Raw genomic sequence first — 12,528 nt, 5'->3', positions numbered from 1 at the left:
TTGTCTTGGAAAATCTGTCAAGAAAACATCCATGTTCTAACATTCCAGTTTTGTTACAGTCACAAAATGTCCCTGGCTGGAAGAGCCCTCCAAGATCTTCCAGTCCAGCCGTAGACCTAACAGCACAAGATCGCCACTAGACTATGTCTCTAAGCACCAGGTCCACATGCCTCCAGAGATGGTGACTGCACCACTTCCCCGGGCAATCTATTCCAATGCCTGACAACCTTTTTGGTGAAAAAATGCTTCCCAATGTCTAACCTAAACCTCCCCTGGCACAGCTTGCATCCATTCCCTCTGGTCCTATTACACATCACCAGGGAGAAGAGGCTGTTCCCCCCTCATCACTCCAACCTCCTTTCAGGTAGTTGTAAAGAGCAATGAGGTCTCCCCTCAGCCTCCTCTTCTCCAGACTAAACCCCAGCTCCCTCAGACACTCCTTATAGGGCATATGTCAGTTCTGTGGGCTGGAATCTCACATTCCTCTTGCTGCTGCAAATCACAGCAAGCTTCTGGCTGTGGACAGCCAACTGGTGGTGCCAGTGAAAGGATACCTAGAATCCTTGTGGTCTATATCAACTACCAAACCTGAAAGCAGTCTAACTGTGTCCTGTATCGTTAGATTGTATCACATGTGAATGGTTCCGATTTCCTGGTCTACGTAGGAGCAATAGGGTGACTAAATCCACATGAGCTAGATGTAACAGCCCTCTTGCAAGTTGATTTGAAGCAGGCTGCTGAGTTTGTTGTGAACTTGGAATGAGCCAGCAAAGATGTCATGGAAAAGGTGCCGTTGTTTGTCTTGGATTCCCTCTTCCAAGGGAAGTCTCCTATATTGGTTGTTCCTGTATTGAAAAGTGAATGGTATTAGCTTCTTGGGTCAAATGAAGGGAGGCTGTAATGAAGGCCTCAGCTAATGATCAAGGGCCACATGAGGGTGGAGTTTTAATGGGTGGAAGTGTTTTCCTAACTGCTCCCATTGTGAGTATTTTTTAGATTACACTGTTGTGTAAGAAATATATTTTAAGGATTATACAAAATATTTTCTTGTAAAAATGCATATTTTCCTAAGCCCCAGAGATATCTAGAGATTAGGAAGGCTCAACTGGTAATAAATGCATTCAAATAACAGGAATTCTTTCTTCAAAAGCACATATATCTAAGTGTAGAAACACTGGGCATATTTTTGTTTGCGTGTTCTAACCCAGCAGTGAGGCAGAAGTAGCCCACTTCCTTGTGCTCCTCCAAGAGATGTTTATGCCAACAGTGAATTAATACATGCAACATTGAGAACCAGTGGAACAAAGGACCTGCTGATTTTAAAATACATTATTGGCACTCTGACTTTTGAATGAATACCCTGAAACTTTGTTTAGTATAAACATTAAAAATGCAAGGAATTTACACTAGATAAGGATTTCGCCCAGGCATATTTTTTTTTAGATGTTTCTACCACAATGTGGTTTGTTTTAGCGTTAGATGAACAAAGCAGCAGTCTCTGAGCTGTTCTAATGGGAAATGGTGAAGAGCAAGTTAATTCAGATAATTACAAAGCAGTAGGACAGAAGTGGATTGTACATTCTGGATGATGAAGAGGAACTGCATCCTCACCACATCTGCAGGTGACACAGACTGGGGAGGACAGAAGTTGGTGCTCTGCTCAGTAAAGTCTCTCATCAGAGGGACCTGGCTAGGCTAAAGGAATGGGTCAACAGGGACTTAATGTTCAACAAAGGTAAATCCAGATTCCTGCACTTGTGACAGAGTAGCACCATTCATCAGCACAAGAGCAGGGGAACAGCTCTGCAGAAGAGTACTGATGGTCCTCGTGGAAAACAAGCTGAACATGAGGAAGCAGCTCACTTTTGCAATAAAGGGGTTACAGAGGAAAACATACCCTTCTCAGAAATAGGTTCTAGAAGGCCAAGAGGCTATGGTCACAAGTTGCAGGAGGGGAAAACACATTTAGATGAAAGGGGAAAGTTCCTCACTGAGAAAGTAGTGCACTGGAACAGGTTGTCCAAGAGTTTGTGGAATCTCCAACCCTGGAGGCATGCAAAACTCATCTGGATAAGGTCTTGAGAAACGTGGTCTAATTTGAAAGATGGACCTGCATGGAAGGCCTCCACAAGTTCCTGTTTTGCTTAGGTGGATATATTTTGTGAAGACAAAGCCTTAACATAGCATAATTACAAAATAGGATTATTTGGTGCTTTTGCTGCAATAGCATTTGAAAAAATACAACTTATTTTTTGGTCTATCTTGCAACATTTTATCAAAAGGATCATTTTATCATTGACAACCTCTTTTCACTTGTGCCCTCTGACAGGACAAGGGGCAATGGGGATTCAAACTCGAGCACAGGAAGTTCCACCTCAACATGAGGACAAACTTCTTTACTGTGAGGGTTACAGAGCACTGGAACAGGCTCCCCAGAGAGGCTGTGGAGTCTCCTTCTCTGGTGACTTTCAAGACCTGTGTGGATGCCTTTCTGAGTGATCTGCCCTAGTGTTTTTTGATTCCCCTCTGGCAGGGGGGTTGGACTTGATGATCTTTGGAGGTCCCTTCCAATCCCTAATGTTCTGTGGTTCTGTGGTTATGCAGGGGCTTAAATGTAAGTGTCCTGGAGCAAACTTCCCTATGTTGGACAACTTAAGTACTGAGTTTCCAGGGCCTAAGGCCTTTGGATGGTACGCATTAGCACATTCCTTATCTGCTGGTTTCCTATGGTTTTCCACAAGTTCTGTGTTGTTTGGTTTTTTTTCCAAAGAAACTTGGGCTTATGGACACTTTTGAAAATCTTGTTACCTCTTTTAGGTACTTGAATACCTTTTATGATTAGGCCTTGGGCTCCTGAAAGCATGCACTTGATACTTTTTTCTTAGATTAAATATTGTTTCCCTGTTGTTCAGTCACAGCAATGTGATTCAGTACTTGCACATCCAAATTGATGATTCATGCCCAGCTTCAAAGATTTTTGGGTTTTTTTTCCTCCTGAATTTGCTTCTATCACAGAGGATAAGATTTCTTTTGTGGTCAGAGGGTGGTAGTTCTGAAAGCCGACATAGTTAGAGTCTTTAATTTGGAAACCTTCGTGTTTTCATTTGATTTTCTTATCTTAATGTATCTTAGTTTCTTTAGCCTTTTCTTTTGAATGCCAGGGAGTTAAAAGCATTATTCATTCATGCCTAACAAATACAGTAGAAAGTATATTATTCTACTTTTGTTTGAGCCTGTTCATTATTTGTTTAACAAGGACACACTGAAACAATTGCTAAGGAAAAAAAGACTCTGCTATGTCAAGTAGCAAACCTTCATCTGCCACCTTGTTCTCTTGTAAACAGAAATGAGAGATTTAAACATGGGTGCAGTCTTGTTTGAACAGAGCACTCACATTAATTCAAACATGCTTTTCCTCCTCAAATTTCTTGTCTGAATTTGTTATAAGGATGACATTTTTTCCACTAGTTTTTATTCAACAGTCACCTTGGGTTCTAGCCATTTGGGCTGCAACCATTTTAGGACTGGTTTTCAGTAACTGAGCCTGAATTTATAACAGCCTCAGCTCCTAGATGCCATTCATACAAGGAATATTGTCTGTCCCACCTCCTTGGGAGCTCAGATGGAGAAAATCGGAGCAAAACTGGAATGCTGTGTGTTTTAACATAGAGAAGTGCAGTTTGTAGTTTGAGGCTGAATTTGAGGCTATGGGCTCACTTCTTGATGAAGATTATAACCTGGAGTAAAAAAGCTCAGGTTACTGACTTCAGGGGAACTTTGTGCTATTTAATTTGCACAACACTTGTGTAGTGTTTCTTCTTCTAGGCATATGCTTGTGTTGTGATCACTGTTGGATGTCTATATCAGTTTTCAAATCCCTTACGAAAAGAGTCACTGTAAAATGAAAACAATACGTACAAAGGCTAATTCCTATCAGAGTGGAAGCACTGTGGGAGCGAACAGGGATTAGATGTGGAACATTCATATTATGGATGCACTGAAGTGGAAACTAAGGAAAATTTGCTTTAAGGTATTTTGTACCTAAAGCAAATTAATACAAAAAAAATTGTGTTGTCTCCAGCGTATGTTTGTGGATGAGGCCCAAAGACCATAGACATGCCACCTGGAAGCAGAACTCTGAGCCCCAGCTGTGAGTCTGGGAGAAATATCCAAACAAGTGCTAGTGCTCACCTCCACAGACACACAATAAAAAACTTCATAAATAATAAATAAATAATTCCACTGTAATAGTAATCTACCTCTTAAGGTAAAACTGCACTTGCATGCTGTACATTTTTGAAGCTCAAGATTCTCTATATTTTAATATTTCATTATGGGTTCATACTTTTTGTTTTAATTATGATTTATTGTCTTACTTATATAACATTTTAACCAGTAGTCTGTTGAAGGCAATTGCTTATGTAACTCTCAGTATGAAAAGGCTCATTTGGTTGAATGATAGAACGATGGCACAGGATATTCTCAGAGATCTTCTTCTGTGTAGGTAGTACAAAGGTACTACCTTTGTGTAGGTAGCATTTTGGTATCCCTGAGTGAAATACTCTTACCTTTTCAGCTCCTTGAATAATTAGTTAGCTAGGGAAACTATTGGATGTACAGTGCTACTACAGAGTATTTTCATGTGCCTTGTGATATTTATGTACCCCACAGTAGTAGTGCTGAGTGGAATGCAGCTTCTCCGAAGCTTCATGATACCCTGAGATACTAAACGAGAGATATCCGCCAGTCCAGGAGCCTTGTATGGATGCTTGGGTTTGCATTAACAGGGGAGAGAGTTTCAGACTCCCTTCTTCACTGCTTCTGTTGCACTGCTAATCCTGGGAGCCTTTTTGGGGACCCACATTGCTATGTGGAAGCATAGAGATGTGGCTGCAACCCACCTCCTGCCATGGCTGGGTTGCATAAATGCTCCAGCTGTTCAGTGTTGTGACTAAGTGCCCTAATCTTCCATAAACACAACTGTAGTGCCTACTGCCTCATCCCCTGATCAATGGAGTTGCTCTAGTTATCTTTTTATACCTTTTGAAGTTCATTACCTGGCAGCTCATGCCACTGTTTAATGTTCCCTCCCCTATCACGTAATTACTTAATAATTTGAAATATTTATTGAGCATGAAGCGTAATTACTCCATAGATGAGCATAAAATTCAATACTCCCTTGGGAATGTGGCACATGGCTAATTGCAAAGCTGTAATTAGCCATGCAATAGTATTAGAAGAAACCTCTGAAAAGCCTGCTGAGCCCCAGCAGTGCAATAGAGAGAAGGGTGAAGAGGGCAAACTGTGCAAAAGCAAAATGACGATTCAAAATTCAGTAGGGAGAAAATTTTCCTGAAAATTATAATTGGGCATCAAAAAATAATATTTGGGATAACTTTGAGAGGCACAGGAGAAGGGAAGGGGGTGGTGGAGAAAAACTGGAGAATGGAGAAGACTATTTTTGGTCCAAATATATTCAGCTGAGATACTTTTAACATTCTCATGAATACAGGGAAAGACTATGTCCCACTAGGAAAAACCTCTGCACTAACTACCCCACAAAGCTAAGATCAAGTTACAGATGAATTCTCTCTTGCCTGTGGATAAATATTCCCCAGTAAATCCCAGTTTACTTTGACTGCTTTGCATTTTGAAGACTCTGGAATATGATACTGTAGTTTTTGCTACTGAATTTTGTGGATCAGAGGTTGGAAGTGTTACAAGGACTCTGAACAAAATTAATTGAAGTAGACAACTACTTAAAATTACACTTTGTAAAACAGAGTGCACAGAGTGCACATTCGGAGAGACTAGCTGAAAGATTGCCTGTGGATTCAAGCAGAGGCAATGTAATGCTCAGCTGTCATTTCCTAAAGCACAAGAGAAAGAAAGCAAAAGAGAAACAAACCCGAAGTTTTAACTGACCTCTAGGAATTAGGACTTTGATTTTTCTTGTCTTCAACTCACCACGTCTTGCCATCCACTGTGTTGGTTCATTGGTTCAGTATTGACTTGTGAGAAGTTTGATTTCTGAATTTCCAACGTCAGCAGGTTTTCACTTGAGGACTCCCATCCAATTACTGACACAAGATAAATATGCTTGTGCAGCACGACCTGTTCACAGCTTCCTCCAGTACTGCTCTAGGTTAATTGCAATTTTCCCTTCCTGTGACTTATTCACACTAATGTCATGTTCTTAAGTATTAGTTTTGAAGATCTCCAAATTTCATTAGAAATACAATTATTCTTGAGGAAAAGAAAACTTATTGAATTAAATAAACATTATAACTCTATTTAGAATGATTAGTGGCCTTTTAGCAGGCCACAGAAAAATAGAGAGAAGCCTCATTAATTTACAGCTAAAAGCATCACTTCTTTCTGAGATAACACTGTGGAGCAAGTGTTTGATCCTGCAATTAATTACTTTTGTTCTGAGAGACTCAAAAATGAGCACATATCTGCACTGCTCATTTTAATGATTGTGTTCTGTAGAGCGTGAGAATTTTCCATTAAAGTGATTGCATTGCAGTAAGGAGGTTTAGCTTGGCCTTTGCTTAGTTCTATACATCTTAATAAGAAACATTTGCATTTTAATTCTTACGTTGTGCATGTGTATGTTTTTGGGGCGATAGGTGCATAATTACAGCAAGGTGCGGTGACCCTTCTTACACAGCTCTGTGTCATATAGGTAACATCCAGGTGAGGAATTCCAGCACTCCATTCTCATTCAAGCTGACATGAAATGCTGTCCAGAACAAAAGGTTGAGCTCTGTTGACTCTACAAGCCTAAGATTAATACAGTTTTATCAATATGATGTGGTTGTCCTTTCTAGTGTGATGATTTCCTAAATATATCCGAAAATGCTGATGTTCTGATGCTGCAAGCTCCAGCAGAGCAGTCTTTTTAGTGAAGAACCATCTTTAAAATATTTACCTTATCTTTTGGCAGGGCTTTCACGCAGCCTCATGTTAACATCAGCATGCAGCTTCCAAACTGAGCTCACTGAATTGCAGTCAGTTCAGAGTGTGGGCACAAGGGGACCTTAATCTAGTCCTCTGTGCTCTCCTCAATGTCTGCAGTGTGCCCAGCTTTGCCGTTGATGCAGAGCAGAGAAATAGATTGAGTTAAGCTGCCTGAATATGGCCAAACTGTCACAAAGGGAGTTAAGCATCGGTTACTAGCATGCTGTAAAACACCCAGACTTCCTCTGTAAACAAGGCCAACGCTAGTAAAAAACAGCAGTGACTGTTACTTTTACTAATAAATTGGGACATTCATTTAATGGCCCAATGATGCACTGTTAACATAGCTAGATACTTTAAGCTGATCTAATCCTAAAGAAAAGAGGAAAAAGAAGAAATAGTGTTCTTGGCCTTGCAAAGCATAGCTTTACACACACATCTTCTCTCATACCTCAAAGTGGATATCCTCCCTGTCCCTTATGCATAATTTTCAATTACTTTTCTTTTGTTTGATTAATGAGACAAGGTAACACTGCAATTAAGACAAATTAACATTCAAATAGCTGAGAAGAAAGATAAATCAATCCAAGATTTCTTAGTGGTGCATTTTCTCTGCCTTTGGGAAGAGCTCTAAGTCTTAAAGCTATAAGGTTTAGGAAAGTCCCAACAATAGAGCGGACAAAATTTAATATCACACAAAGAAAAAGTATGAACATAAATTTCCCACACTATTCCCATGGTGTTTAGACCCTTCAAATATTTGTAGACATTTACCATCTTTTCCCTTAGTCATCGTTTGGCTAAGTTTGTACATATTTAGGCCTTTTACTCTTTCCTCGTAAATCACACTGTGCAACCCATTATTATTTTTGTTAGTTTTATCTGACGCTTTGCCAGTTTGATGACATCTTTCTGGGATCAAGATTTCCTCCAAAATTTGCAGACAGAACTGTAATCGTTGCTGCTTCTAGGGTCAGTCCCAAAGCTAGAGTCCATGATGCCTAAGAAAGGGATGATAAAAGTTTCTGAGGTGCTTGAAAAAGAGTGGGAATTATGCTGCATTGGGCACATACTGGTGTCCTCAGGGAGGGTTCAGATCAAAGGGGATATGTTCTCTTCTACTAGAATTAATTTTGCATGTGGGTAATGCATTGATGGAGTAAGAAACTTAGCTAATACTGCAGTCTGGTTGTTAGTCTTTGAGATGAGGGACGGTATGTGGAGGAAAAATTAGAGCAAAGAAACTCCTTAGTGGAATGGGAGGTGGAAATAAGTGAGCTCGTGCTTTTCCCATCTCAGCCTCTGCTACTGCATGCCTGGGCTGGAAACTCTCAACTGCTTTTGAACCAGGAAGCACCAACTGAGAACTGCTGTGAGGGAAAAAAAAAAACAGTGCTGGTGTAAAATAAAACTTCAGTATAATTAGAAAATGAGTGCATGCGAGGAATGGAGATGATGTCATCTGGATAGCATTAGAGGAGCAGAGCAAGCATTTAAGTCACACTGCCTTGGATGGATGGGTGCAGACGGAGAGCTCGCTAAGCCTGAGGGCAAAGCACAATGATAAATGGCAAAGTACAGCCTTGGAGAGGAAAGAGGGAATTGCAGAGCTTGCACTGAGATAGGTGGCAGGCTTTGTCGGGAGTTGAAGCATAACAAGTGTTTGACACCCTTGCAGAAAAGGCCTGAGGCAGGGAGGCTGATTCTCCTTCCATTGACCTTCAGTATTGAAACAGATCTGATGAGACCACAGCAATTTCTGGGAAGAAGCAGTGTAATTTACCTCAAAGAAAAAAACACCTATGAGAACACTGCTTTAAAATTTTTACGTTTCCTATGATTTTGGGTGTTTGGCAAGGGAGGTTTTCCTGCAGGGTGTAAGATTCTGATTTTCTTGAGAACAAACTGCAGTTCTCACTGCTCTCTCCAGAGTGAAGGAACATATCAAATTTTATTCACAATCTAGAAAGCAAAATAAAGCAAAATATAACACACTTTGCTTATCCAGACTTCTTTTTCAATCCCACAATTTACAGACATGTTCCTCACTGTGAGAAATTGCTGAAGCCAACCTTGAGCACATTTGTCCACAGGATTACCAGGAAAATAAGGAGAAAAAAACAGCAGTGCAAAGACAAGTTACTTTTTCTTTCCAAACCCAGCAGAATTAAATTCTGTCAGTGAGATTGTTTCTAAAATACATTGTCAGATGTTGCTCATTTCCATGTGAAACAGGATCTCCTTTGCCAAATATGCATGGCGTGTTTGTTCCATGCTATGCATAGTGCTTATGGTGGGTTGCTGTCATTGGTCAAATGAAAAATGAAGGCTCAGTTTGAAACTCTTAGTCACTGTTGTTCTGAATATGTGGAATCTCAAGGAAAGAAAACCAAGACTGTCCTTTTTTAAGAAACCACAAGGGCCCATAATGACTATTCAAGGTAATTAAATGTAGTAATTTATTAGAAACCATTTCATTAATTGTCCTTGAGTAATTTACATCGCAAAGATAAACACATTATTAATAAATGGAAAGTAAATTTTTGCTTTAAAATTTGTCCAAAAAGTAGCATTTAAGGTATGCCAGTGGGGCATGGAACTCAAGAGTAGGTGATGTGGAATAAATGGCATTTTTGAACCTCCTCCAAGTGATCAGGACATTGAAGTCAGGCTTCTCACCTCCTGGGAAGTCCTGGAACCGGGAAGCAGCGAGATGAAAGGAGAAGGCCGATGTCCTTCCTATGAAATAACACAGTTGTCTAATGTATGATGAGCCTGATTCTGCTGTGTGAGTCATGTCCAAGCGTTTCCTCTGGTTAGCAGCTTTGGGGGACCTCATTTCTGGTGGAAAATGGTTCTTTGGCACAGGTAGTGAGAGGCTTAGGATGGAGGTGATGGGGTGTGCCTGGAAGGAGAGCTATGCCTTGGGAACTTAAAGTGAAAAGTTTGGTTGTGGAGGAGAGAGCTAGATTGCAGGGCTAGCTCCATTTTTCTCTCTCTTTTTCTTAAATAATGAAAACATCAAATAGAAGTGTAGGTCTTGGCATTTAAAAAATACCTTTATCCAACTTGGACTTCTGATATGAGTCTATCCCCATGGATAAACACATTTGGGGTTTAAGAATTTAGCAGTGTGTTCTCTCCTTTGTTACAAGGCTGCTATTAGTGGACCAGTGTGGTGTTCACCACTCTCATTAAAGAACAAGGCAAAGCAAATTCAACTCTGAAACTACATTGTTATCAATCCCTTTAAAGTCCTGGAATAGCTTAAATTTGTCTCAGCACACTCTGTCATCAAGCACCATGTATAAACATATCTTCTTCCGGAAGACCACAGCTTCTGCTCAGCTGGAACTGTGTTGAAAAGATATTTTTTTTTTTTTCAAAAGTCACTACTGCCATCAATCATTTCATTTCCCAGCTACTCTGAGCTGATTTGGTTTTGATGCAGTCTTTTCCAGAACTAATTTAAATGCAAATTCTAATACATTATTTTGTGCTGTGTTTTAAAAGTTAGGAAGGGCAGAAATATTCTTGTGCACAGAAGAGCTTAATGATACCTTTTGTATTTTCATTTTCAAGAGGCATTTGTCCCCTGAAGAGTTCCAGGAAGTCTTCAAAATGAGCATTGAGGAATTTGATCGTCTGGCACTTTGGAAGCGGAATGACCTGAAGAAAAAGGCCCTGCTTTTCTAGCCCCTCCCAGATAAAATATGTGCTTAATCAAAACAAAAATAGTCTCGCCAGAACTATCACATGCACTTGCTGTTGAACCATTGTCCAGCTTCATTGTGTTAGTATGTGTTGCGGGAAACAGGACAGATTAGATGGCAATGTGTTGGTATACAGAGAATTTGCTAATCTTGCCTGACCAGATGGTTTTGTCAGTAACTCCTGGTCCTAACCAGTTTACAACATGCAAAAAATCTAGCTTTAAATCTATTTTTGCTTGCAGTTACTGCTTGATGCAAATGGAAGGAAGAGAAAAAGTGTAGCTGTGACAAAGGAAATGCATCCAACATTTTGTTCCATTAAGTTTTACAACTCAATTTTTACTAAATCAAGTCAATAATGAATATAGAACTCTCCAGTGGAGGATCACATGCTATTAAAAATATGGTAAAAGCCAAAGAAAAGCATGTCCACAAGCAGTTATTGCAGTTGTTTATGTGTGGTACTTTTTAAGAATGAAAGCAAAAAAAAATAAAATGGAAGCACCTTAATTCTACTTCTTATATTTAAGACACAGCCTACTCTCTAAAAGATCCTATTTGTCTAGAAGGTAATTAGCTATCTTTAATTACAAGAGTAGAGTTTTTATTTTATTAAGAATATATTGTGACATAAAGCAGTTATAATGATGAAAATGTCTACAGACCTACTTAAAATTGTAGTCCCATTCATCAGGAAAACTGAAGCCTTATAGAAAACTGGTTTAAGAGTGTTTGTGCCAGTTAACTGTGTTTTCCTACTGGTTTGGGGTGTTTGGAGAAATTTTTTTTTTACATTTCATGCTGATAAAAATGCACCATGTAATCTTAATTATGTGTAGATAGATATTTCTATCTCTAAAATAATTATTTTCATGAATATATGTTCTAAGTAAACACATTCTTACTTCCTCCACTTTCTGGCTTTACACAGTAAGCCATGAGAACTGTGATGGCAACTGGTAGGTGTGGAAAAGGAACAGTTCAGCATGAAATGTAACAAAAAAGCTTGATGTGCTCTATCAATAATACATCCAATTATAATCAAATACATAAAACCCTCATGCATTAATATTTGCATGTTTCTATACAAATCAAATTTTAAAAAACAACCTGTGTGATACTGGTGCAGTACCTTGAATCTATCTTAAACAAGAAGCAAAGCTAACAAAATCTGTTTGATATGAGCATTAGACCTTAATATCTCTTCCAGCTGAAAGACTGTATTAAATTTAATAATTTCATATGGTCAGAAGAATGGTTGCTGACAAAGAATGTTTTAAAGTGAGTTGCTAGTTTTGTGCGATACTAAAAGAGCATTACAACAAGTACATTTTTCAGCCATGTGTCAGTATTCTGCATTTTTACTGCCTTGAATGTTTGTAACTCACTTCCTACTTCACTATGTCTTTTTGCATTTCCTTAAAGTAACTGGTTAATATATGCACTAAAACACACTGTTTCAACTGATCCAGTATTGGAAAAACCTTAGCATTGAACATGCCTTCTTCCAACTAACTTTCAAAATCCATGCTGTTGGAAATAAATATTTTCTCATGACCTAAATGTTTTGTCTGATTATACAAATGTTTAAAAAAATCATTAAAACAAACACATAACTGAATGACTTTGTTCATGTGTGTATAATTTTTAGATTGCACTGCTCCTCTGGGTAGGGTCTTCCCATGGTATTATTGTAAATAATATGTGATTTGCCTTGGTTTTACTCAGTGAGGAAAGCATGAGGGGTACCTCTGAATGTCAGGTTACTGTACAGTTGGTTATGATTTAAACAATCCATCTAGCAAGTGGCACATCTCATCAAGCAAAAGGTGCTTCACTGGTGATGTTCAGT

At 39.2% G+C, this 12,528-nt stretch overlaps 1 protein-coding gene across 11 annotated transcripts in view; it reads left to right on the top strand.

Moving 5' to 3' along the window:
- Positions 1 to 12,297, top strand: part of ABLIM2 (actin binding LIM protein family member 2) — a 143,291-nt gene extending 130,994 nt beyond the window's left edge. For 10 of the 11 annotated variants that reach the window (XM_051617660.1, XM_051617666.1, XM_051617659.1 and 7 more), the window contains one exon: positions 10,546 to 12,297. In XM_051617660.1, coding sequence (XP_051473620.1) covers positions 10,546 to 10,659 — 114 coding nt within the window. In that variant the 3' untranslated portion in view covers positions 10,660 to 12,297. The remainder of the gene's footprint in view (positions 1 to 10,545) is intronic. The other variant, XR_007889335.1, reaches the window with a different exon arrangement.
- Positions 12,298 to 12,528: the final 231 nt, after the last annotated feature.

This window comes from Apus apus, chromosome 4 (assembly GCF_020740795.1).
Source record: "Apus apus isolate bApuApu2 chromosome 4, bApuApu2.pri.cur, whole genome shotgun sequence".
Taxonomy (NCBI): Eukaryota; Metazoa; Chordata; class Aves; order Apodiformes; family Apodidae; genus Apus; species Apus apus.
The sequence above is the reverse complement of the archived record's forward strand: the minus strand, read 5'-3'. Positions and strand labels throughout refer to the sequence as shown.